At 41.6% G+C, this 27,784-nt stretch overlaps 1 protein-coding gene across 1 annotated transcript in view; it reads right to left on the bottom strand.

Annotated features, from left to right (window-relative positions):
• Positions 1 to 27,784, bottom strand: part of C2H8orf34 (chromosome 2 C8orf34 homolog) — a 624,237-nt gene that overhangs the window by 488,951 nt on the left and 107,502 nt on the right. The window contains exon 2 of the mRNA XM_029591437.1: positions 2,517 to 2,664. Within this exon, the coding sequence (XP_029447297.1) occupies positions 2,517 to 2,664 (148 nt within the window). The remainder of the gene's footprint in view (positions 1 to 2,516; positions 2,665 to 27,784) is intronic.

The following is a 27,784-nucleotide window of genomic DNA, read 5'->3' as shown; positions in this document are numbered from 1 at the left end:
ACATATTTCTGGTGGTATATGGTGGGGGGAGGGGGGGAGTTAGAGGTGCTCAGTGGCTCCAGATGGGTTTGACTCAGCCCAGCAAAGAAGGTCCAGCCCCTGGTTGATTTCTGTGGGCTGGAGGGGGATCAGGGAGGTCTGGGAAGCAGTACTGGGGATCTGGGGAGGCCCCATTATGATTTATTTTTTTGTTTTGGGGGGAGTTTTTGTTTATTTTGGTTTAGCAAACAAACCAAACTGAACATAAAAAAAGAAAGATAAAACACCCCCCCCCCCCCACCCCCGAAACAAAAAACAAACCAAAACAATTTTGGCTGCACATCATATTATCCACTAAATTAATTGAGGTGAGGGCCATTATCCACTAAATTAATTGAGGTGAGGGCCAGAATTTTAAATTTAGCTCTAGCAGCAATTGAGAGCCAATGCAAGCTGTGACGTGTTTCTAGGATTATCTATGATAACTCTGAAAAGGAGGATCCTTTGAGGACGATACATTTAATGTATCCTGGTGCTGAAGCAGAATCATCAATACAAAGTAAGACCTTTCTGAAAGAAAAGTAATCCAGCTGATAATTCCATCACCAAATTCTGCCTCTTTCCAGGAAAACAGTGATCAAATAAATCAAAAGCACTGGAAAGATAAAAAAGGAATAATAAAGCTGATTCACCCCTATCTAGAAAATATAGTATATTGTCAGCCAATGAGATCAAAACTGACTGTGTGCTGTAGCTAGCATGGAATCCAGATTGGCTAGAGTCTAAATCAGTGGTGGCCAACCTTGCACCCATCAAGAGCCACAAAACCAGAATTCACAATCGTAGTGAGCTGCTATACCTTTCAATATTTGTGGGGGTAAATGGAGGCTTCCACCTCTCAGAAACGAAAGGCTAATTCTCTCACTCTTCCCCCCCCCCCCCCCCACTTCCACCACCACTCTTTCTCTCCCAGAAACTCACACATACACTCACTTTCTGGGAACGAGTGAGAAAAAAGAGACACACACATATACACTCATACTCTCTTTCTCCCAGAGATACTCACCCTCTCTCCCAGATACAACACAGACATGCACACTTTGTTCCCCCAGACACAAAAACACACCCCCTCAGAAACTCTCTCTCTCCAGTCAAAAAGGCACATACATGCACGCTCTCTCTCAAATATAAACAAACGTTCTGTTGATGCCCAACCCAGCACTGCTGCATCATTATGTAAAGTTCTTACTTGCTATCAGCCCTTCTGCAACCTATAATAATATCCTCCTTATCCTTCTCAGCACCAGGAGGCGGCTCCAGGAGGAGGTCTCCTTAGGTTAGGGAAGGGGTGGGCTGGAAGGGCCCAATACTGGTTTTGTTTTTAAAAACAGATGACCATTTATATAATAAATAATTTCTTCAACTGGTGTCCCTAGTTATATACTAGGGATTTTCAAGTTTTCTTTTCTGATGGGTCCATATTCAGTAAGCCAAGTGGCTAGGGGAATGATGGGAAGATAACTTACCTGGATAACTTTAACCAGATATATTCAGTGCCACAGGCAACATTCCCCGAGCCACTTCTTATCTAATTCCCCTCTCATCCTGCCCTTCCTCTCTTCCCTGCCTTAGCCCATCCTATCATCTCAATATAACCCCAATGCTCTCTCATTGTGCCTACTCACTCCCTTCCTATTCCTGGCTAATAATTGCTGCTATCTCCCAAACAACCTTGTCCTCTTGCTGTGGCCAACATTGACTCAGTTTCCCTAAATCATGAACTATTTGCACCAATTCTATTCTTGGAGATCAAATTTACTTTTGGAACCATTTTGCTCACCATAAATTGTGAGCATGGTGGAGTGGCAGTCGGTGTCTATAAAGCGGGAAGCAAGATTTGGCAGTTAATGGAAAGGGAGGAGGAGGATATGACAAAAAGCTTAGGCAGACTATTGTGATCCCAAGGAAGAAGGCAAATTCTGCAGCATTTTCTGCAACCCTGGATTCACACCAAACCAAAGGCCCAAGATAAGATATAGTTATCCATGTGTAATAAACTTTCCAAAGGGAGATCTTTGTTAGTAAATAGCAATAAAATGTGTCAGAGACTGGTAGCACCCTTAGACTAGCAAATATATTAAGACATAATCTTTTGAGGACAAATGTTAACTTTATAATGAAAATTGGAAACACTGGCAAGCTAAGAATATTGAATGAAAAATAAAACAAAAAAAAACCTCATTTGTGTCTCAGCTTCTGAGTGCCTACAATTGTCAGTACCTGAAGTAGAAAGATTCCATCTATCCATCCCTAAACATACATCACCATTACACGACTGAAACGGTTATTGATAATACAATACATCAAATGCTTCTGAAGTAAATGTTTTCTCTGCCTACCAACAGTGTATTATTTAAAGACTTGTTTACAATTTGAATGACAGTTTGTGACAGTCTACCAAAATTGAAAAGAATCAAGACGTGGAATCTTGTTTTTAGTTTAAGTACATAAATGGATCCTACCAATCAAAGATTTACCTGGTGAGTTACTTTCTGCCCAAAGAGCAGCAGATCCAGACAGTGTTCTCTGAAGCTGGCCAAAATTCCCCTGCTTGCTCTGCAGATGGCTGATGAGAAATGGAATTGGCTGGTCAGGTGTATCTGTTATTAATTTGGTCATCAGTTCCTAAAAAAAGAGACAACTTTCAGTTTTTAGATCCACAAATCAGGGTAACCAATATACATCATCTATAAAGCCAAAGGCAGTCTTAAAAAGAAAAAGGTGCTGGAATATAATGAAATGAAATGTAGAGCTGCACTTCGACAGTCCCCAATTAGCAATCCTTTCCATTATTTATATTTCCCAATAAGTATTAAGTGAATGTTACCAGAGATACACAGCATTTTGTACACTAACTCCACTAGTTATGACCCCAAACTATTCAGAGTCCCATACTTTAAAATTTTCCATACAGTTGAATGATTATTGGACCAAGGGTTCTAATTAAGGCCAGCCACATATAAATCAAATAAGGGCAAGTCCACTTTGCCAATGTCAGGATGGTCCTCTTACTGATGAATAGCTCTATAGATCTAAGACCGATTCTAATCTTGATAGCAAGACTGACATGATGTAAAGCAAACAGTGTTTAAAATAAGACTGGATCTGAAAGACCTGGATGAAAAGGTTCATAAAGAGATTGTACATGATAAGACCTCTTGTCTGAGTTAAATGAATAGATGAGTTTTCACCTGCAGTACCATTTAGAAAAGAGACTTGTCTGTGGAGGTAAAAGTGCTAACAGCTCTTTGCTTTGCAGCTAGCAACTCCTTTCAGACAGTGGCTAGAAACATGACTACCATCAGTAACTCCTCTTGACTCCAGCTGTGACATCTTCATGGAAGACATGGTTGCTTACAACCTCAATACATCCTGTTTCCCTGTATTGTGCTACATTTTTATCTAGTTTTCATAACTTTCTCTCCTAAACTCTTCTAATAATGTGGTCTGGCTCTGGACAGGTATGAATAAGTATGAATCTCAGTCTATATTTTCTTCCATCAGGAAGAAAGAAAGAGAAATGCCAAGTTCTAATACCTACATTGGCCTAAGTATAACACTGGATTCTTTACAAGTTCTTGTTGCACGCCCCGGCCTTGTCCGCACCGCGGCCAGCCCTGCTCACCTCGTTATCCCTTCCACCAGCTCCGGGCACTCCTCATCCGCTGCCGCAGCCAGTTTGCAGCATCCCCGGCTCCCCCGCTTGCAGTCTCCCGTGCAGGCCTCACAGTGAAGCTCCCATCGGGGCTCCGCGTCGTCGGCTTCCTCAGCCCCGCCCCTAGGCACGCACGCGGCCGACCTGCAGCCCTTTAAAGGGCCAATGGCGGGAAGACCCGCGGGGGCACCTCCCGATGACGTTACCTAGGCCAGATACTTAAGGTGTGGCCCTGCTTCCTGTTCCTCGCCTTGGCAATCGGGTCAACACTCCAGTATAGTTTGTTTGCCTGCTCTCGTGTCTCCTGCTCCAGCATCTCCTGTTCCAACGTCTCCTGTTCCATCATCTCTCCAATTCCCTGGTAGTGCCTTTCGGACTGATCTCATGGTACAGACCTCTGCCTGTTCTTGACCATGTCTGACCGCTGCCTGTCTACTGACCACGTCTGATCGCTGCCTGGAACTGACCTCAGCCTGTCTACTGACCACATCTGATCGCTGCCTGGAACTTGACCTTTAGCTGACCTGACTATGCCTGGACTGACTACTGGTACTGACCCCTGCTTCGGCTGACCATTCTGGACTGATACTCTGGCCTTGATCCTTGCTATCCACTCAAACACTCTTTTCTGGCATTCTGTGATCTCTGGGCCTGCTTGCTTGGACATTGACCGCGCACCCTTGTTTGTGGTGGGTACTCCCCTGCGCTTCCTCTCTAGGAGACCCTGCGAGGCCCACCTAAGACCAGGCAGCCCGGGTACCCAAGGGCTCAACCTCCGGAAACCCCGGGTTGCTATTGGCAAAGCTCCAGCTAGCCTCTGACTCCTCCTGTGCTCTGCCTCCTGGTGGCAGGTGCTCTCTGGGTCCGATCAGAAGGCCGAACTAATCCTGCACCAGGCCAAGGGTCCACATCCAGCGCAACAGTTCTGATACCATAAATTTGAATAACATAAGAATTTTCAAGAAATTATTATATTTAAGCTCTTGAAATCACAAAGGTCTTATGTGCAGATAAAGTCAATTATACTTGTAGAGAGATCTTGTGTGTGCATGAGTGTGAGCAAAAGGAGTATTATTTTTGCCTTGTACAAGAGTACAGTGTGTGACTGTAAAATGCAGAAGGTGAAAGTACTGGCAAAGTATTGATGGTATAAGCTGAGAGGGGATAATATTCAATCACTGGCCAGATTGCTAAATTAGCTGGATAAATCTATCTGGCTAACTTTGGAGGGATAGTGAGTTGTGCAGCCACACTATTGAATATAGATGGATATCTTAAAGATACATTTATCTGGCTATCTTTACGACTACTCTGCGGCACAATCAGAGTTACCCAAATAAGTTATCCAGCTAATTCTGAATCTCTGAGTTAGCTGTATTATTTAACCAGCAAACTTAACTCCATCCAGGAATACCCCATCGTAATCCAGCTAAAACTTGGTCAGATAAGTGGGGAAATATTGAAATGTCAGCAATTAGCCGGATAACTTGTGAGTTTTCAGGTTAAATGCTACTGAATATTGACACCAGAGTGGATAAGAGTACAAGAGTGCATTTTGCTGTTCCTAAACAAAAATGGTCAAACCTTGAAGAAGCCTTGGGTGAGAGAATATAAGATAGCCTACAGGTTCTCAATTCCAAGTCCTTGAGAAGTACAAACAGATCTGTTTTTCAAGGTAAAAACATAAGAACATAAGAAATTGCAATAATGGATTAGACCAAGGATACATCAAGCCCAGCATCCGGTTTCCAACAGTGGCCAATCCAGGCCACAAGTACCTGGTAAGTACCCAACACTAAGTAGATCCCATGCTACTGATGCCAGTAATAGCAGTGGCTGTTCCCAAAGTCAACTTGATTAAAAGCAGTTAATGGACTTCTCCTGCAGGAATTTATCCAAAACTTTTTTAAACCTAGTTAAACTAACTAACCACATCCTCTGCAAAAAATTACAGAGCTTAATTGTGCATTGAGTGAAAAAGAATTTTCTCAGATTTGTTCCTAGTGTGCTACTTGCTAACTTCATGGAGTGCCCCCTAATTCTTTTATTATCCGAAAGAGTAAATAACTGATTCACATTTACCCATTCTAGACCTCTCATGATCATAAAGACCTCTATCATATCCCCATTCAGCCTTCTCTTCTCCAAGCTGAACAGCCCTAACCTCTTCAGCCTTTCCTCATAGGGGAGCTGTTCCATCCCCTTTATCATTTTGGTTGCCCTTCTCTGTACCTTCTCCACTGCAACTATATCTTTTTTGAGATGTGGCAGCCAAAATTGTACACAGTACTCACAGTGCAGTCTCACCATGGAGCAATATAGACATTATGACATTTTCCATTTTATTCCCCATTCCCTTCCTAATAATTCCTAACATTCCGTTTGCTTTTTTGACTGCTGCAGCACACTGAGCTGACAATTTCAATGTATTATCTACTATGACACCTAGATCTTTTTCCTGCGTGGTAGCTCCTAATATGAAACCTAACATCATGTAACCACCGCATGAGTTTTTTTTCCTTATATGCATCACCTTGCACTTGTTCACATTAAATTTCATCTGCCCTTTGGATGCCTAATCGTCCAATCTTGCAAGGTCCTCCTGCAATTTATCAAAATTTGCATGTGATTTAACTATGCTGAATAACTTTGTATCATCTGAAAATCTGATTACCTCACTCATCATATCCCTTTCCAGATCATTTATATATATATTGTAAAGCACTGATCCAATTATAGATCCCTGAGGCACTCCACGGTTTACCTTTTTCCACTAAAAAAAATTGAACACTTAATCCTACTCTCTGTTTCCCATCTTTTAACCAGCTTGGAATCTACAAAAGGACATTGCTTCCTATCCCAAGATTTTTTTATTTTCTTAGAAGCCTCTCATGAGGGACTTTATCAAACACCTTCTGAAAATCCAAATATGCTATATCTACCTAGCAATATAAAGTAGCCTAGCTCTTAGATCATATTTATGCAAATCCATCTGATAAATATTCCTTGCAAATGTCCTGAAAACTAGACCTATTTGTGACCCTTGCTGAGAACCCCTGGGTTAACCTAATTTGCAAGGCAGAATACTGTTTTTGGAGTTGTCACATTTAATTTAGTTATTATTTTAAGATGCTTCTTCATTAAAAGTAAATAGATAATGTTTGTATTTACTTATCTAACATTGAAGTACTTTTTGTGGATGAAAAGAATAGAAACAGTTGGATATACAGATTACTTATGAAGGCAGCTAAGGCCTAGTAAATGTCAATGTGACTGTATCAGTTAACATAGGGAATCTTCACGCAGTAGGAGGTGCAAGGGGTGAATACATTTCTGGTGAGTGATGGTGAATTCCTTCTCCCAAAATAGGATGGTACCAATGAGGGAATATAAAAATGCCTCCCACTAACACACAAGGGCAGTTGGTTAGGACAGGGGTCCCCAACCACCGGTCTGCGGACCCCAACCACCGGTCCGCGGACTGGGACCGGGCCGTGGGAGTTTTTTGCCGGTCCGCGGCGCCGCCAAGCACCGGCAGGTGTGTCGCGCGCTCCCGGTCTCTCCCGCTGCCGTTGCCGCCGGGCTATCTGCACGTTCAAGCCCAGTGGGAATGGCAGCAGTGCTAGAACAAGCTGTGGCACCCGTGGCTGGGCCTTTTCTTCTTCCCGCGCCTGCCCCCCCCCCCCTCGTGACCCGGAACAGGAAGTGATACGGGGTGCGCGGGAAGGAGAAAAAGCCGAGCCGCGTGATAAAGTAGCAGCGGCTGCTGCAGCATCGGCCCCCGAGCAATTGAAGCACCCGGTAATCGAGAAAGGAGTCAGCAGCATGAGCCTCCCGCGGCTGATGGGATTCTTCTTTCTTGGCCTGCGGGGGCTGCTGCAGCTCCCATTTGTGCTCCGGGGGGGGGGGGGGGGGGAGGGAGAGGAAGTGCGTGAGAGAAAGATAGAGAAGCAGCCAGCCTGCGTGTGATTGACTTGTCAGAGAGCTGATGTGTGTGTGTATGTGAGAGACAATGAAAGTGACTACTCAAGGAGATGACTGATGTGTGTGTGAGACATTAGTCAGGGAGGTGACTGATGTGTGTGTGTGTGTGAGAGAGAGAAAAAGCATGGAAGTGAGAAGTCTGGGTATGTGGGAAAGCATGGGCGTAAGAAGCCTGGTGTTGTGGGGGTGAAAGAAAGCATGGGAGTGAGAAACCTGGGTGAGTGTGTATGCATGAGAGAGAGAGACTGCTTGGTAAGGTGACGGTGTGTGTGAGAGAAAAAGACTGGTGTGTGTGAATGTGAGAGAATGTGATTCAGGGAATGAGAAGCCTGTGCACGTGGAGAGTGAGCATGGAAATGAGAGAGAGACTGGTGTGTGTGTAACAGAGAGAAAGTGATTATGGGAATGAGAAGCCTGTGCATGTGAAGAGAGTGAGCATGGGAGTGAGAAACCTGGGTGTGCGTGAGACACAGCATGGGAGGGAGAAGCCTGTATATCTGAAAGGGAACATGGGAGTGGGAAGCCTGTGTGTGTGTGTATGCATGAGCGAGATCAGGTGACTGGTGTGTGTGTGTGTGTGTGTGTGTGTGTGTGTGTGTGTGTGAGAGAGAGAGAGAAAGAGAAATAAAGTGATTATGGGAATGAGAAGCCTGTGCATGTGAAGAGTGAGCATGGGAGTGAGAAACCTGGGTGTGCGTGAGACACAGCATGGGAGGGAGAAGCCTGTATATCTGAAAGGGAACATGGGAGTGGGAAGCCTGTGTGTGTGTGTATGCATGAGCGAGATCAGGTGACTGGTGTGTGTGTGTGTGTGTGTGTGTGTGAGAGAGAGAGAGAAAGAGAAATAAAGTGATTATGGGAATGAGAAGCCTGTGCATGTGAAGAGTGAGCATGGGAGTGAGAAACCTGGGTGTGTGTGAGACACATCATTGGAGGGAGAAGCCTGTATATCTGAAAGAGAACATGGGAGTGAGAGACTGGTGAGTGTGTGTGAGAGAGAGAAAGAAAGTGATTATGGGAATGAGAAGCCTGTGCATGTGGAGAGAACAAGCATGGGAGTGAGAGACTGGTGAGTGTGTGTGAGAGAGAGAGAGAGAGAGAGAGAGAGAGAGAGAGAGAGAGACAGACAGACAGACAGAGAAAGTGATTATGAGAGTGAGAAGCCCATATATGTAAGTAGAACACGGGAGTGGGAAGCCTGTCTGTGTGTGTATGGCATGAGAGAAACTGTTCAGGAAGGTGACTGGTGTGTGTGTGCCAAAGACTGTTTGGGAGATGATTGGTGTGTGAGAGACAGAAACTGGTCATGGGGGCATGACTGGTATGGTGTGTGTGTGAGAGACATGGGCACTAAGGAAGAGGACCATAAGTATAGAGCTTAGCTTCTACTGCTGCTTCTAGTGTGTGCCACGGCCTGCAGGGAAGGGGAGTAGGAGAGCTGCTGGAGGGGGTAAGTAAAGGTGGCTTTTTAAGTTTATTTTTCTTGACTGCCATTTTAATTGTGTGATGTCTGCTTTTTTGAAATATTTTATTGGTGTTTAGAGAATGTTTAATAGTTTTTCTGAGTTTTTAATTGTTGGATGTTATTCTGTTCATAGCTGTTTTGAAACATTTATTCTGCTTATTAGTATAGTTTTACAATTATTTCTGTGAGGGGATCTATAGCTGCTTGCTAGTTCTGTTTTCCTAATAAGAGGTGTATTGGTTTTTAGGACCTGATTTAATATTTGTAGTGTTGCCTTTTCATAGATAGGGTTGCTCCTGTTTGAGTGTATTCCATAATACAGGTGTAACTGTGTGCGGATTAGTTTATGTGCATTACTACAGATCCTGGGAGTATGTTAGGTCGGTTCTGTGTCTGTTACCGAGATGAGATATTTTACTAGCATGTAAGCGTTTGTATCGGTCTTATTTTTGTGTTTTCTCAAGAGGACATGCATTGGTGGTAAACTGCTGTCTTTTCATAAGTAGGGCTATTGAGCCTGGAAGTAGAAGGAGTTTGAGTTGCTGGTACTGAGATGACACCAGAACCAGAATATCTTTTTTGTAGGGTGAGTTGTATGGGGAATGTCATAATTCTGCTTTACATTCATTATTGTGGGTCAGGGGGGTTCCCGTGGATGCAAACTGTACTTTTACATCTAGCCCCGTGATGATCATGGATCAGTGTGCCATGCATGTGAGAACCTATGGTGAGTTGAGTCACATTCACATTATAAATGTCATAATTAAATGATAAGTGTGCACTAAAATCCAACCCCCTCCATAACCCCGCCTCCATATGACCAAAGCCCCGCCCATGCCCCACCCCCACCCCGCCCTGCCGGGCCATGGAAAAATGGTCTTGCTTGAAGCCGATCCCTGGTGCAAAAAAGGTTGGGGACCACTGGGTTAGGAGATTCAGACTGGTATTGATTTGCATAGTGGTACTGACAGACAGAAGCTGTTGAAAGGTAGAGTACTGGGAGAAAGAAAGGTAAAACAAGAAGTTATTCTAGAATGACACTCCAGCTCTTGGATTATATTTAGGAAGGAAGAGAATCCTTCTTTGGATAGTCCAGAAGAGAGCCCTGAAATTTTAGTCCACTAGGAACCAGTGGGAAGATTTTCCATAGGTCATCTGTTGGGTTGTGAACACTATGGGGGTAATTTTCAAAGGAGTTACGCGCATAAATGTAACTACTATTGTAGCAATTTTCAAAAGCCATTTACTCATGTAAAGTGCACTTATGCGAATAAATCCTATGGACGATTCAATGGCATATATTGTAGCAATTTTCAAAAGCCCACTTACTCGAGTAAAGTGCATTTACATGCGTAAAACCCAGATTTACGCATGTAAATGCTTTTTAAAATCCGCCCCTCTGAGCAAAATCAAGAGAAATTCTGTAACTTCCTCTGGGGAACAGTAGAGAATCTGTGGGAGCAGGAGCAGAATGCTAGTATTTGGACAGACTTGTGCTGAATAAGTACTGGTTTCAAAATAATAAACCTTGAAGAATGATGAATATCTCTACTTTTTTGATCTGGACTTTTTACTTTTTCTGATATGAATTTTGTTTTTGCACTTGCTGAAACTTGGTTAATTTTTTCAGGTACATTTTTCTTCTGCTTGGAGAACAATACTGGTGTGGATATTGTTTTATTTTTTGTAAGGTAACCATTGCTCAGTTTGGCATTGCAGATATTTCCTGTTCCCATTCCTTGGGACCAAGAAACTTTATCCCCACCATGGTTGAAGATGTCCAGTGCTCTCCAGGGCAGGGAAGGAGACTTCTGGCAAAGGGGAGTTACACTTACTTTTCCTTAATAAGCAATAGGAGGTAGAAAGCAGAATATTAATTATGAAAGAACCATGGGGTTCAAATCTAAGATCCTTCCTTTTTCTAATCTTGATCAGTGGTTTGTTAGAGGCTCCAGGGAAGGTTATTTATTTTGGCACAATGATTTATTGATACTCTTCCAAGAAGTTAATGGACGAACACAATGAATTTCAACAACAAGATAATTAATACAACTCAAAGGACATTAACAGAAATAAATGGTTTGGAGAAAGAGGACACAACATTAGAACAATGCACTGCCAATGATGGGTGAACAGATTTGGTTAAACAAACAAAATTAATAAAGGTCTCTGTTAAATTATCTGGGGAAGGCTTTATATATTCACAGACTATATTCTCGAGCTTACAAAGCCAATAAAATAAATCTGATATGAATATGGCTAGAAAGGCTAGTTTATCTTCAAAAGACCATATGGTATATAAAATAATACTGAAATATCTTATCTGATTTGGTACTTAGATATAGGACAGTGATATTACAGGAAGAAACACATTGTACTGTACCACAAAATAATAGGAAAAGCTGGCCAGAAACTCTAAGGTGAAAAGAAAAAAAATAATGTAAAAAACAATATAAAACAAATCAAATTAAGGGACAGACCAAATCACTAAAGGACACACAAAAAAAAAGTTAGTAAGCATGCTAAAATTGTCATTAGTGAGTGGCATAGTCAGTATGCTAAAGTGTGCATATGATAGGATATGAAAGGGAACACAGGGCTTTAAACAAGTGCACACAACAGCAGTTTTAAATGTCCTGTGTTTACCATCCTAAAGAACAAGTTAACATGGGGGGGCCATTTCTTAAGCAATGATATGGGCCTTCTGAACCTTTGATACCCCTGGTTCTACTACCTGTGACAACAACATGGGCCTTCCTGGCCCCCAATTCCACCCGCACCTTTTGCCACCACAATATGGGACTCCAAGGCCTCCAATCTTCCCCTCAAATTCCTCCAGACTCTCAAATCCCCCATTACCTCAAAAACCCTTTCAGATTCCTTATCCCATCCCTATAACATAATGGCTGCTGATGCCATTTTTCTTCCCATCCCCTTCCCCAAAAATCTTTGAGAAGGCAGGAGAGGGGTCCAGTGAGGCCTCAGCTGGGCCTGGATCATCCCAGCCAGATAGGCCTGGGCACTGGTCTAAAGTTTTACACAAGGAAAGGGATCGGAAGAGGTCATGGTGGCCCAGTCAGGTATGCACAAGTCACAGACTTGATTTCATAGAGCAGGAGAAGTTTGGAGGACCTCAAGGAGGCCCTTTTTTAAATTTTTCATGAAAACAAAAATACCCCCAAATGTTTTGCTATTTTTATGAAAGGCCATTTTCAGTTTGTTCCATTTGGAACAAACCAAAAATGAACTCTTTCCTCTCATTTATCACATCCCTATTAGTGAAATATCACCCCAATTACTTTGTTCATTTCTGGAAATCATACCTTCACAGGTACACTAAAAGGTTGGAAGCAGTTCAAAGCGAGGCTACCAAAATGTTACAGGACCTGCAATATAAACCCTATACAGAAAGGCTTAAGGAATTCATAATGAACTGACTGGAAGAGAAAAAGGAAAGGGGAATATAACAAACAGGCTTCAATAAAGTACAATGTAACATTTTCCATAAAGTCCTTCAAGGACAATGGTTCATGTTATGAACAGGGTTGCCAACCAGAAGGTATTTGGCCAGCCTAGTCAGTTTTGATTAAGAAAGCCCTGCAGCCTGCAGAATCTTTAAATCATCAATTTAATTGCTGATATTCTGCCAATCAACTTCCCCAACTGTACACCATCCTCATAATTTATCATAACTGTTTTTCATTTATATTCCACCTATTGTGACACTTCAAAGTAAATTACATTAAGGTACTGAAGGTTTTTCCTATCCCCAGAAAGTTTACAATCTAGGCCCCTGATTCATCAAGGTATTTTCCTATAGTCACAGAACGGGAGAAAAGCCTTAATGAATCAGGCAGTAGGGTTTGTATGTAAGGCAAAGGAGAGTAAAGTGACTCCCAAAGTCACAAGGAGTGTCAGCAGGATTTGAAAATTGGCTTTCCTGCTTCACAGCCTGTTGCTCTAACCACTAGGCTACTCCTCTGCTCCCTCTGCACAAATCAGGCTCCCTGTTCCCTCCCAGAGCTCCCATCTCCCTCTTAGGCATGTTGCCGCCACTTAATCCTCTCAAAAGAAAGTTGGGACAACCGAGCAAAATGGGTGGAGCAAATGGTCTTATCTGCCAACATCTACTGTGTTACCATGATTCAATCAAATCTGAGGCTTAGGAGACTTTCCAATAGAAATATAGTGACCTATAGAATTCAATAGCAGGAAAGAAACAATGAAATAAAAATATCAATCTTTAATTTATTTATTGGAAAGACACTTTCCAAAATTAAAGAGAATGATATGCAGAATTACAGAAAGATTTCATGCATGTGGATGAACTAGATGATCTTTCACTTCTGCCATTTATGTTAGTAAATGAAAAGAGAAAAAAAGGTTAAAAAAATCCTCTCGCAAAACCCTTTACACAGTTTGTCTTGACTCATTCTGAGTAATATAGCACTGGGAAGCATATGGCTATACAAGCAATACCCAAGTATAAGAATTTAATTAAAATGGGCATTATATCCTAGCACTTGTAAATCTTAAATTCACAGCCCTTCTTTCCAATCAATATGATATGATGACCAGAGTGAATTGAGCAACATTTTGCAAGATTGCAATTATCATGAACTTCCTCTGCTTTCAATTCTTTGTCCCAACAGTTTAGAATCTCCTTCTCTTTGGTATACCATGCACACTCAGGCTGATGCAATACTATGTGCTGGCCACAGCGTACGGCTTAACACGCAATTGCATGCGCATTTTGAACATGTGTCCATAACCCCCGATGCAAAATGGGGGTTAGTGCATCCAAAACGCGCGTCCAATAGAGTGCATAGCTAATAGCGCTCATCATATATAAATTCATGTTGATGAGGCTATTAGCTATTTCCCACAATGCAAAAAAAAAAAAAAAGTGCACCTGATACGCACATTTTAACCCTCAAAAATTAACAACTGACCCGAGCAGGCATTAAGTTTTGAGAAGCCCAAAAAGTTGACAGAAAAGCAGAAAATACTGCTTTTCTGTACTTTCTCCGACTTAATATCTTGGCGATATTAAGTCAGAAGAACAGAAAAAGAGAATGTTAAAATTTTTTTTAATGTTCTGGCGGTCAGGCTTGGGAAAAGTGGCGCTCAATTAATGAGAGTCCATTTTCCAAACCTGTGGCTGTGCAGCCAATTTACATATTCCATTGGGCACACCATAGAAATCGATCGCCACGCTTAGGAGAGTGGGTACTCAATCATGACCACCCATTTTAGGCACGCCGATATTGGATTGACCTAAGAGGAGAATTTTCAAAAGTTTGTATGCAGAAATGACATACACATGTGAATGTGAAGTATTCATGTATAAGTCATACTTTCCATATATGCTACATATGCACATATATCTGCTTTCGCAAGAAAATGCATGCATGAAAAATGGGCGTGGTGTAGGGTGCTTTAAAAAGAATTTCCTATGAAGCTAAACTAGTTTGGAAGAAATAAAAGATAATTACAGCATTGAGACTGCACTGATCAGACTTGTAAAAACAATCCACGGCTGTTGAAATGCTAGAATGTATGCTAAAAGTCAAGAAGTATGTTATGAGCACTGAGTTTCATTTGCCTTTTGGGCTCAATTTACAATAATCCTACCTCATTATCCTATAAGGGATAAAATTATAATGTTAACCAATTAGGAAAATGTTATGCAAACAAATTAATTCACTGGTATATAAACTAGAGATGGTGACCTATTTAACCTATTTTACCACTAACGTTTTCCGAGGCTGCTCCTGAATTGCCTTGCTGGTAATTGCACTCTCCTGAGAGATCTTTCTCTGTAGCTGCTGCTGTTGTGTTTATTTACAGCCCTCAATAGTGGTTTGCATGTATGTGCATAAATTGCTATTTTTATAAATCACTTATGTGTGACCATCATCCTCATCAAATGCATGAATATATTTACTACAGCAAAGTTCAAACTTGAAGGGGCTCGTTCAACCAAGTGTTGGTGAGCTGGGTTCTCCAAATGAGTGGACATGGCAGCAGGCTAGAAGGAGAGGCAGAGGAGTTGGAGGTGCTAACTTGAAAGCCCTTGTTCTTGCCCAGAATTGTGCATGTTATAAAGAAAAACGTGGTCAGGAGTCTCATGCAGAGTTTTGGGGGAACCTTTCACTGAATGGCATTGCATTGCTAATAGGATGTGTGAGATAGTGAATGGAACAGACTGGGGAATAATAGGGGAGGACAGGGTGAGTGGTAGAAAATTAAACTTCTAAATGATTCTAATAGTCTTATGGATACTCATGGCGTAATGGTTGAGGAGAGAGAGAGAGAGAACAGAGGAGAAAGAGGAGATACTCCTTACAGATAGTATACAGGACTAGGGCACAATTTTCGGATCTGCCAGAGAAACATGTCTTACACAAGTTCAGAAGCAGGTTCAGATTCAACAAGAAAATTGTACTGAACCTATGCCAGCATGTATCTATGCCCGTTAGAGCAGGATCTGAACCCTTCCACCTGCAGGGGCCATACTTGTGCATAAATACATATATGAAAGATATATAGATTTATTTAATTAACAATGTATACTGCAAACTTCCATACAAATTTTGTGTTCAGCGTGGTTTACAAACATCCACAATTTACAAAAATAAAGCATAAAAACATACAAACGTAAAACACACAATAAATAAAATGTAAATCCTTAACAATACATCATCCAAATGCCTTCTTGATAAGCAAAGTTTTTACTCTCTTAACATTTGGCTCTGTTTGCAACCAAAGTAGTAAAGAATTCCAACAACTGAGAGACACAAATGAAAAGGCTCTAGATCTTACTTGCTAAAGCTTATAATCTCTATTGGGTCAATGCTATACCATGCACTGGCTGCAGCACACAGTTACCCCATGATTGGACATGCATTTTGGATGTGCATTCATATCTCCTGATTCAAAACTGGGGTTAGCAATTCCAAAACACATGTCCTATCACGGGTCTAGGTAATAGCACTCATCACATGCAAATGCATGTTGATGAGGCTATTATTGATTCCATCTCTGGTGCACATTTTTACTCTCAAAAATTAATGCCAGCTCTGGAGCTCATGTTAAGACTTAAGGAGACCAAAAGTGTACAGAAAAGCACACACACTTGTTTGAAGAAAGCTATCCTCCCTATGTGGATAAGTGTAAAGTGATACATGTAGAAAAGAGCAAGCCAAATTATAGCTAAACAATGCAAGATTCCACACTGGAATTCACTACCCAGGAAAATGATCTAAGTGTCATTATGGACAGTAGGATGAAATTCTCTGCTCAGTGTGCAGCAGCGGCCAATAAATCAAATATGATGCTAGGTATCATTAGGAAAGGAATGGAGAATGAAACAGAGACTATCATAATGTCTCTGTATCGCTCCCTGGAGTGACCACATCTTGAATATTGTATGTAATTCTGGTTACTGCATCTCAAAAAAGATAACAGGATTAAAAAAGGTACAGAGAATGGGTGACCAAAATGATAAAGGGGATGGAAAAATTCCCCTATGAGGAAAGGCTAAAGAAGTTAGAGCTCTTCAGCTTGAAAAACAGACAGCTGAGGGGAGATATGATAGAGGTCTATAAAATAATCAGTGGAGTGAAACGGGTAAATGTGAATCAGTTATTTACTCTTTCAAAAAGTACAAAGACTAGAAGACACAATGAAGTTTCTAGGCAATACATGTAAGACAAATAGAAAAATTTTTTTTTACTCAGTGCATAATTAAACTCTGCAATTCATTACCAAAGGATGTGCTAAAAGCTTTTAATGTAGCTAGGCTTAAAATAGGTTTGGAAATAGATTTGGAAGAGAATAGTTTTAGGAGTATAATACTGTCTACCTGGCCAAAATGGTGAGATGGACAGTGAAATGCTAAGAGAAATTAGGGAAGCTAACCAAACTGGTAGTTCAGTAATAATGGGAGATTTCAATTACCCAAATCAGAGAAGTGCAGATCATAGAACTTTAGTCCTGATCAAAGGAGATTCCAAACATTTTATGCAAAAACAATTTATAAATTTTATTGCAGCGACTCCACTGCATAATGTTATCTCAGAAAACAATTTTCAAGGTGCCCCAACACGGTCCTGTGTTTCGCCGGTGGCTGCATCGGGGGGACCAACAAAGATTCAATCAATCTGTAAATTTAAAATAATCAAAGATCAGGACATAAACAATGGACTAAACCCGATGTGCAACTTAAAGCAGTAGAAAATAACATACCTTGGTGCGAAGTGTTCACAAGATGGCAGGGAGTGCATTTACCCTCAGTACAACCAGGTATTTTAAAGGCAGAATTTGGGCGCCAAACTGCAGGTGAGTTGATCACCTTTCTCGCGGGAACCAATCACCGGTTCCCAAGAGGCAAAGCGCCCAAGCAGGTCCACAGACGGACAACCAGTGACAGTATAATGAGTAAACAGAATTAAAAGAACAAATGCCATTCAATCTCCCGATTTAGACCTTTGGGAGAAACAGTGTCCAAAGTAAAAATCCATTTTTGTTCTTGTCTGCCCAAATATTCTGTATAATTCCCACCCCGGGTTGGCTTTGGGACTACCTCAATTACAGCAAACCATAGGTCAGCAATGGTGTGAGACAAACTTATCCAATGTGCAACCAAGGGTTCTTGGTCACGGGACGTATGAATATTTGAACAGTGTTCGATAATTCGGGTTTTAATTTTCCGGGAGGTTTTACCGACGTAAAGCAAGGGGCAAGGACACTTGATCACGTAAATGACACCCTGTGATGTACAATCAGAGTTAGATTTTAAACAAAAAATTCTTTGAGTAATTGGATGTTGGATGAATGAAAGGGACTCCGTATGGTGGCAAGCTGTACAGTGACCACAAGGACGATGTAAATAGTCTCCAGAAGGGGTCGCGTCAACCCTACCTTGATATGCATGTACCAATCTGTCTCTTAAATTGCGCCCTCTGCGGAAGGTAAACCGCAGGGAACCCTGGAACATCTGATGTAAAGATAAGGAATGCCAATGTGTACGGATGATTTTAGTCACTTCCCGACTTAAAGGGGAGAAGGGAAGGATACAGTTATTAGAGGGCTCTGATGGAGAAGACTGGGGTAAAAAAAGTAAATCGCGATTCACATGAAATGCTCGTTTAAAAGCATTCCGAATCACTTTTTTAGGGTAACCTCTAGCCAAAAACCGAGAGGTCATTATTTGTGCCTGTTTTAAAAATTCTTCACGAGTCGAACAAAGACGCCGTAATCTTAGAAATTGACCAGTTGGAATGTTATTGCGAAGATTTCTCGGATGGCAACTATCAAAGGCTAATAAGGTATTCCTATCTGTTTCTTTTCGAAATATTGTAGTATGAAATGTATTATCTTGGACAAAAACCAAGATATCCAAAAAAGCTATGGATAACGAGTCTATAGAGAAATTAAACTGGAGATGTGGGTTAAGCGAATTTAGCCAGTCTAAAAACATCAGAAATTGAACATCGGTGCCCCGCCAGTTAATGAAAATGTCATCTATAAAACGTACCCATAATGCTATATGATTTGACCAATGTGATGAATAAATGTTAACCTTTTCAAATTTAGCCACATAAAGGCACGCAAGGCTAGGGGCCATGGTGGCCCCCATCACTGTGCCTTTAATTTGTTGATAAAACTTACCCTCAAAACAAAAAAAGTTTTTAGTAAGAGCAATTTCAGCTAGTTTCAAAATAAAAGATGTAGAAATACGGCAAGGGGCAGGACGAGAGTCCAGGGCTTCTTCAATAACTAGTAAAGCTTCAGACTGCGGGATGTTGGAATAAAGGGATACTATATCCAATGTAGCAAAGAAAAATTGATCCGGAGGTGGAGGCAAAGATTCCAAAATAGAAATAAAATGGGATGAGTCCCGAATGTATGATTTAATCAGAGGGACCAGTGGTTTTAGAAAAAGGTCCACAAATTTTGAAAGTGGCTCGAGTAAAGAGCCAGTCCTGGCAACTATTGGGTGACCAGGAGGGCTCTCTATACGTTTATGGATCTTTGGAAGGGTATACAGAGTAGGAATAATGGGGTACTCTACTAACAAAAATTTACCTTCTCGTGGTGTCAACATTTTCATGTCTAAAGCTTGTTGAACTACAGGTTCAATCAATGATCTTAAATCGGAAGTAGGGTCATCAGAAAGAGGTAAATAAAAAGCAGTATCACTAAGTTGCCGATATACCTCAGTATCATACTGATCCTTGTTCTGTATAACAATCCCACCACCCTTGTCCGCTGGTTTTATTACAATATCAGGATCACCTTCTAAACTCTTTACAGCCCGTGACTCCACCTTAGATACATTGAAGTATGTAAAATGATTAGCTGAAACAAGTGTTCTCACATCTTGATTCACTAATTTCTCAAAAGCCAAAATAAGGGGATCAATCGGGCCAGGGGGGTCCATCGAGATTTAACGTGAACCAGGGATTCATCACGGCTAGGTGGGAATTCGGCAAAAAAAGATTTTAACCGTAATGACCTATAAAACCGCTGTAAATGAACTTGTAAATCAAACGTATTGCATTTCACTGTAGGGACAAAGGACAAACCTTTACGCAAAATTCCTAATTCAGTATCTGACAATATATGAGAGGATAAATTAAACACTGCAGCAGGTTCTACTGCCAAGGGTCCACTGGAGTCCGAGTGACCTTGGTTGGTCGCTGAGTTTGAGTGTTGCCTCGAGTACGAGACCGGGTAGTATACTCCGCTCGTGACGTTTGAATTGAGTGTGGAGGTTTTTGGCCTGAGTCCAAACAAGAAGCAGTAACTGAAGCATAGCGTGAAGAAGCAGGTGCAGGTAAATCTGATAAATTGAAGTATGTAAAATGATTAGCTGAAACAAGTGTTCTCACATCTTGATTCACTAATTTCTCAAAAGCCAAAATAAGGGGATCAATCGGGCCAGGGGGGGTCCATCGAGATTTAACGTGAACCAGGGATTCATCACGGCTAGGTGGGAATTTGGCAAAAAAAGATTTTAACCGTAATGACCTATAAAACCGCTGTAAATGAACTTGTAAATCAAACGTATTGCATTTCACTGTAGGGACAAAGGACAAACCTTTACGCAAAATTCCTAATTCAGTATCTGACAATATATGAGAGGATAAATTAAACACTGCAGCAGGTTCTACTGCCAAGGGTCCACTGGAGTCCGAGTGACCTTGGTTGGTCGCTGAGTTTGAGTGTTGCCTCGAGTACGAGACCGGGTAGTATACTCCGCTCGTGACGTTTGAATTGAGTGTGGAGGTTTTTGGCCTGAGTCCAAACAAGAAGCAGTAACTGAAGCATAGCGTGAAGAAGCAGGTGCAGGTAAATCTGACGTAGTCGGAACAGCAGGTTGATGTCTGGGACGCTGTTGATTTCCTTCTTCCCCCGACGAATCGCCAGATGAATCGTGAGCAAATGACACTTTCTTTGGATGAGTTTGACGAGATTTTGACATCCATTGATAAACAAAGCCCGACCGATAATCATTCTCGTCTCTTAGAAATTTCTTATATTTTCCGGTTTTTAAATCAGTCTTAAACTTCGAAAGATTGTCCTGAAATTCACGAAGTTGTTGATCAAATTCTTCTGCTACAGTAGAACTCTTAATGATGTCTAACTGATTGGTAAGTTCTTCTTGTAAAGATACTTGTGTCTGTTTTGTGGTTTCAATAATCAACACCATCAAGTCAAACGAGCATTTGTTTAAAATTTTGGGTCCAGCGAGTAAGAAAGGTTGGATTCTCAGTGTGTAAGCGCGGCTCCTTTTGAATACATAAGCCTCTTGGGATACGTCGGACCCTGCAATACTCGATTAAAGTTGCTGCGTGCAGTTCTGCATGGGTAAAGCGCTTTTGGAGATTTATTACATCAGGCCAGGTCACTGTTGGTATGTCCACAGTTGGAGAATCAGAGAAAAAAGAGGTGTCCGTCAGGACCGCATTAAATTCTGCATCAGTATAGCTGAAGATCTGATCATCGGCAACCATTTAAACGCTTAAAATCAGTGGGAGAAATCCAAAAGAACAAAAGCAAGGTTCTGCACTACAGAATAATCCAAATCAGAGAAGTGCAGATCATAGAACTTTAGTCCTGATCAAAGGAGATTCCAAACATTTTATGCAAAAACAATTTATAAATTTTATTGCAGCGACTCCACTGCATAATGTTATCTCAGAAAACAATTTTCAAGGTGCCCCAACACGGTCCTGTGTTTCGCCGGTGGCTGCATCGGGGGGACCAACAAAGATTCAATCAATCTGTAAATTTAAAATAATCAAAGATCAGGACATAAACAATGGACTAAACCCGATGTGCAACTTAAAGCAGTAGAAAATAACATACCTTGGTGCGAAGTGTTCACAAGATGGCAGGGAGTGCATTTACCCTCAGTACAACCAGGTATTTTAAAGGCAGAATTTGGGCGCCAAACTGCAGGTGAGTTGATCACCTTTCTCGCGGGAACCAATCACCGGTTCCCAAGAGGCAAAGCGCCCAAGCAGGTCCACAGACGGACAACCAGTGACAGTATAATGAGTAAACAGAATTAAGAGAACAAATGCCATTCAATCTCCCGATTTAGACCTTTGGGAGAAACAGTGTCCAAAGTAAAAATCCATTTTTGTTCTTGTCTGCCCAAATATTCTGTATAATTCCCACCCCGGGTTGGCTTTGGGACTACCTCAATTACGGCAAACCATAGGTCAGCAATGGTGTGAGACAAACTTATCCAATGTGCAACCAAGGGTTCTTGGTCACGGGACGTACGAATATTTGAACAGTGTTCGATAATTCGGGTTTTAATTTTCCGGGACGTTTTACCGACGTAAAGCAAGGGGCAAGGACACTTGATCATGTAAATGACACCCTGTGATGTACAATCAGAGTTAGATTTTAAACAAAAAATTCTTTGAGTAATTTGATGTTGGATGAATGAAAGGGACTCCGTATGGTGGCAAGCTGTACAGTGACCACAAGGACGATGTAAATAGTCTCCAGAAGGGGTCGCGTCAACCCTACCTTGATATGCATGTACCAATCTGTCTCTTAAATTGCGCCCTCTGCGGAAGGTAAACCGCAGGGAACCCTGGAACATCTGATGTAAAGATAAGGAATGCCAATGTGTACGGATGATTTTAGTCACTTCCCGACTTAAAGGGGAGAAGGGAAGGATACAGTTATTAGAGGGCTCTGATGGAGAAGACTGGGGTAAAAAAAGTAAATCGCGATTCACATGAAATGCTCGTTTAAAAGCATTCCGAATCACTTTTCTAGGGTAACCTCTAGCCAAAAACCGAGAGGTCATTATTTGTGCCTGTTTTAAAAATTCTTCACGAGTCGAACAAAGATGCCGTAATCTTAGAAATTGACCAGTTGGAATGTTATTGCGAAGATTTCTCGGATGGCAACTATCAAAGGCTAATAAGGTATTCCTATCTGTTTCTTTTCAAAATATTGTAGTATGAAATGTATTATCTTGGACAAAAACCAAGATATCCAAAAAAGCTATGGATAACGAGTCTATAGAGAAATTAAACTGGAGATGTGGGTTAAGCAAATTTAGTCAGTCTAAAAACATCAGAAATTGAACATCGGTGCCCCGCCAGAACAGCTTGCCACCATACGGTGCCCCGCCAGAACAGCTTGCCACCATACGGAGTCCCTTTTTTTTTTTTTTTGAGTCGCCGAACGAGTGAGAGCAGTCTCATACTGTCTGCGCCTACCCTCCTCCATGCGCATACATGACGTGTTCCATGTGTCATTGCTGAAGCCTCTTGTGCTATCCAGGTACCACTCCCGGGCTCCTGAACCATTGGATCCTTCAGTACCGGACGAGGTCACGTATCAAGTGCGTGAACTTTTGAATGTCCGGTTTCATCAACGCCGATGGGAATACTTGCTTGCCTGGGAGGGTTGCGGACCCGAGGATAATTCTTGGGAACCGGCCCGTAACATCCAAGACAAGGACTTACTACGGCAGTTCCATCTGGACCACCCAAGTAAACCCGGACCGGCTAAGACGGGGCGTAAGAGGGGAGGTACTATTGCGGTTCTGGCCGCGAGCACTGCAGCCAGGCCCTTACCTCCGGGCTCCCGGACCTGCTCCCACTTCCAGAGGCCTGGTTTGCGGCCTGTTTGGCAGCATCCCCGCTGGGGCTGTGCTGCTGTGAGGTCTCCCATGGACGCCTGGCTCCTAGGCGTGCACGCGTGCCACTTGGGCGCTTTTCTAGGCCGTTTCCTGCCAGTGGTGACTCCGCCCAACTCCTGACGTCAGACGCCGCGGCCTTGATAAGCCGGCTGCGGCCATCCAGTCTTTGCCTTGCAACAGGTTAGCCTCCCGGTTTCCTGTTGCGCTGTGTCCCGGAGTGACTCGCTTCGCTTCATCGCTCCGTTTTTGCTACAGTACCTGCCTGGTTCCTGCCTGCCTGCTACAGTACCTGCTTGGTTCCTGTCTGCCTGCTACAGTAACTGCTTGGTTCCTGCTGCCTTGCTACAGTACCTGCTTGCTTCCAGTACTCGAATCCTGCTACAGTTCCTGCCTGGTTCCAGTACCCGAATCCTGCTACAGTTCCTGCCTGGTTCCAGTACCCGAGTCTTGCTACAGTTCCTGCCTGGTTCCAGAACCCGAGCCCAGTTACAGTATCGCTACTGTCCTAGTCTGGTTCCAGTTACCTGTCCTGATCCACAACCCGCCTAAGTCCCAGCGGCCGGGTCCCTACAGGCTCCTCCCGGGGGGGCTTCGGCTGCCAAGGGTGAAGCCACCTGTCCCAGTGGTTGGGCTCCTACGGGCTCCTCCCGGGGGAGCACCAGCTTCCAAGGTGAAGAGCATCTACATCCTGCCTGAACATCTGCCTCCCGGCCCTGCTATTCATTAGAGACATTGACCATCTTTCCCAGTCTCCAGCAGGTCGGCCCAAGGGTCCACTAAACAGAGACTCCCATAACAACTTGTTCGTTTATTGAGCTTATGAAAGAACATTTGCTTCAGTGCATGGAATTTTTACAATTAGTCAAATGTCTCATTCTGCCAAACACAGAATACCTGTCTTCAAATTTTTGTAAAGCCACATCAACTAGGTGATGAAAGAATTCAATTTTGAACCTTTCCTTTTCAGCAGTTATTGGTTCATCGCAAACCTCGTAATTAAACTGGTGCATGTGTCTTAAATGGCTTCTGGCTGGAAACGATGCAGGAATTTTTAAATCTGCTGTTTTGTCTCACTGATGGCTTCATCAAAGCCAGTCTCATGAAAACACGCGCACATTGCTGCTACCAGCCTAGCTGTCACTACTACATGAACAGCACGATTTGGGAATATTTTGGTAACTGCTGATCTTGACAAGGATTTAATACCAAATGAAAAATCAGACGATGAACGGATAGGAATTCAGTAGGTCTGCCAAGCTGCTTGCTTCGAATACAGTTGTACTGTCAGTTCTAGTATTACATATTTCAAGCAGCGCCTCATGAACCTCTGTCAATTGGCAGCATAAAGCTTTGTGCTACTAACTCTACATTCCCAGTGAGTTTCTGAAACCAATTTAACTGTCACTTTGCATAGTCCTTTTAACACTTCCCAACACTGAGATAACGCAGAGAAGAAATAAAAATTCACTGCAACAGTCCAAGAAAATATTTGCAGTGTTTGAAGACGCATCATCACATATGATTAGATTTAAGTTGTAATTACTGCAAAGCAAGTAAATGCTGTTTATGTTCAAAATTCTTGCTTGCTTACCACTATTTTGCCCTTCATATTATTATCATTATTGTAACATTAACCTCAGATGTCCTGTATATCTAATGAATTTTGCTTTACAAACTCCAAAATTGTTTCACAAATACTTTCCTGTTCTGTCATTTACTTTCAAGAAACCTAAAAATGTTCTTTGGACTTCTGGTGCTGATTGACATATTTGGACTTCTGGTGCTGATTGACATATCTGACATCTGTTCTATTCAACTTTCATCAGCTGTGTGAACCAACATTATGAAAAAGTATTTAGACTGTTTGACTGAACTGACTCACTGTAAAATATTCTTCGCCAACAACAGGATTATCCCATTTTGAATGTGATTCTCCAAGTAATGGTCAAATGTCTCTATTTCAAAATACATCAAGTATGCTCCTCCAGAACAGGGTCAAATTTTTCAAGTAGTTCAGCTTTGCCAAGAAAACATCCATTGCTTGACTTGTCCAATTTCTCAACATTTCCACAAAATGGTCATTCTCTTTCAACTAAATGTTGATTGCTGTAATTCAGTACAGGACTTTTTGCCAGTGAATCAATTTCAATCACTCCCTAAGTGTGTGCATCAAGTTTTGTAAACTTGTAAACAAGTTGTGCAAGAGCTTTCACTTCTGTTTTGATTCCAAATGGTTTTATGTGTATTTGTGATTTCACAGATAAGAAGAAACATGTTTCCAACTGTTATAAGTGTTCTCAGTAAGGTGGGATTTGGCATTTCCAAAAAACAGCATCCTATCAGTTTGAGTACACAAGCCAGTGCACTAGTTCTATACTATATTATAGCAATCGTTCAACATTTAGCTGAAAAAAAGCTTACCATTCTATGGGAATGTTGAGAATAGCAGAAAACAGCATCCCATCATTCTGAGTACACAAGCCAGCTGCATTTAATAATTTCACCACTCTGCAATTTAGGATAATTTTCCTCAGAGAATTGACATCTTTTATCATTAAAAGGAAACAAAAACAATAACAAGATATGGTCCTCGCTTAACCAACTCAGTTTGCAATGAATCAGACATATATTTAAAGACCAATTTTCTGGGTCACTGCTCTCTACAGCATCAGTCTGTGCCTCGTTAGTGTTGCCAATGTTATCTATGCATTCATCATTGTCACTGCCTAATATGCTTAGGATTTTGCTTTCAAGTAATGTTACATCAATATTAACTGGCATTATTGCACTGCCCTCGACATGAACATTTACACCTAATTTCTCATCACTGTGTACTTTAATCCTTCATCTTCTATATGCATGATGGTCGCAGATTGCTTGCCACTCTGTTCCAGTCTTGCAGAGGTTTGGGCCAAAAACTAGCCAATTTCATAAGCTTTTTTGCTTATTCAGATCTTGTATGTGTCACTGTTTCTTTAGTTTCCTTTTCTCGGCACCACATATTGGGCTCATTTCAACCATTACAAAAGTCTATTTTCAGTCAATTTCCATATAACTTCTATACTACACTATCAATTTCAAAATATTTAACTGAAAAATTGATGAAATACAAATGCACCAGAAAAGAAAGAAATCACAACTGCAGAAAAATGTGAACAGATGTAACTGATTGGAAATATGTCATAGGAGGTTACTCATCTAAGCAATAGTGCATTATATCACCAAGAGATAACAGCCTAAAACTAACCAATGTGGGCTAGTGTATACTATACTTTAATAGTAGTTAGGTTAATGTCACTGCTAGAGCAATGCAAACTACATTCAGTGATTTAATATGGGGGATGGCGGGCATACAGGATAGAGGGTTGCAGCTAGAAAAGCACTGTTATAGCTCCAAAGTCCTCATATTCAGTCAATACTAAGTGGAACGGGTACTTTGTTTCTTCAGCCCTTCTGATTCTGGACTTTTCTTTTTGTAATATTACTGTGTATATTTCACAAATATGTTGGAATTATAGACTAAAAAGTAATGGTAAACAAGGCAATACAGCCACATTGGTGCTCGCCAAATAAACCATTTGTAATTTTTTTTTTCCATGAACCATCATAATCAACAACACACCATAATCAATTTTTAAGAACTGTGGCCTGCAGGGCCCCTTTGAAAACCCAGGGCCCTTGGCCATGGCTGCCACTTCCTAAGACCAGCCATGTATTTCTTCCACACTTGTCCTGTAAATATGGCCCTTGTAGCACCCATACTTCTCTGAAACTGAACCCAGTTCAGTTGCATGGTAGCAAGTAGCACCATGCAACTGAAGTAGCAAGTAGCACATGTTTACTTTTTATATTGAAAAAGTAAACATGTATAATGACTGTGGAGAGCAACTGGCAACTGGTTTCTTCTGGAAAATTCATCCACTAAAATGTTCAGGTTGTTACAACAAAGTATGACAGAGGCAGATATATCTACATTCACTTTACCATATCACCTTTCTTTCTAATATTCCTTTAAAAACAACATGGTGAAGTCACTCCTGAAGTTCTGAATCTCTACCTGGTGAACAGCAGCAGATATTGGGTTTAGCAAAATTTGAATTGTTGTGAAAGGCTTCATTTGTAAGGTATTCAGAGCTGGCAAAACACTATTTGACACAGCAGGAAAAAGGAATTTGAGGTAGACAGGAGGAAATGCCACCTCAGACGCTCCATTAATGCCTTCCACATCACCCATTGACCTGCTCTTTAGAGGCTAATCACCTGAATATTTTTGTGCCTTTTGTTCACATCCCAGAGCTCTCCACCCCATATAGATTTAATACATATCAAGACAGGAGCAACAATTTTATCCTTTTTTTGCCTCACATCTCCCATTATCTTCATGAAAGGAAAAAAAATATAAAAAATCTTTTTTTTTCTTCCCATAAGAAATCATGTAACTCAAGACATGTTACCCTTT

This window comes from Rhinatrema bivittatum, chromosome 2, assembly GCF_901001135.1.
Source record: "Rhinatrema bivittatum chromosome 2, aRhiBiv1.1, whole genome shotgun sequence".
NCBI lineage: Eukaryota > Metazoa > Chordata > Amphibia > Gymnophiona > Rhinatrematidae > Rhinatrema > Rhinatrema bivittatum.
The sequence above is the reverse complement of the archived record's forward strand: the minus strand, read 5'-3'. Positions and strand labels throughout refer to the sequence as shown.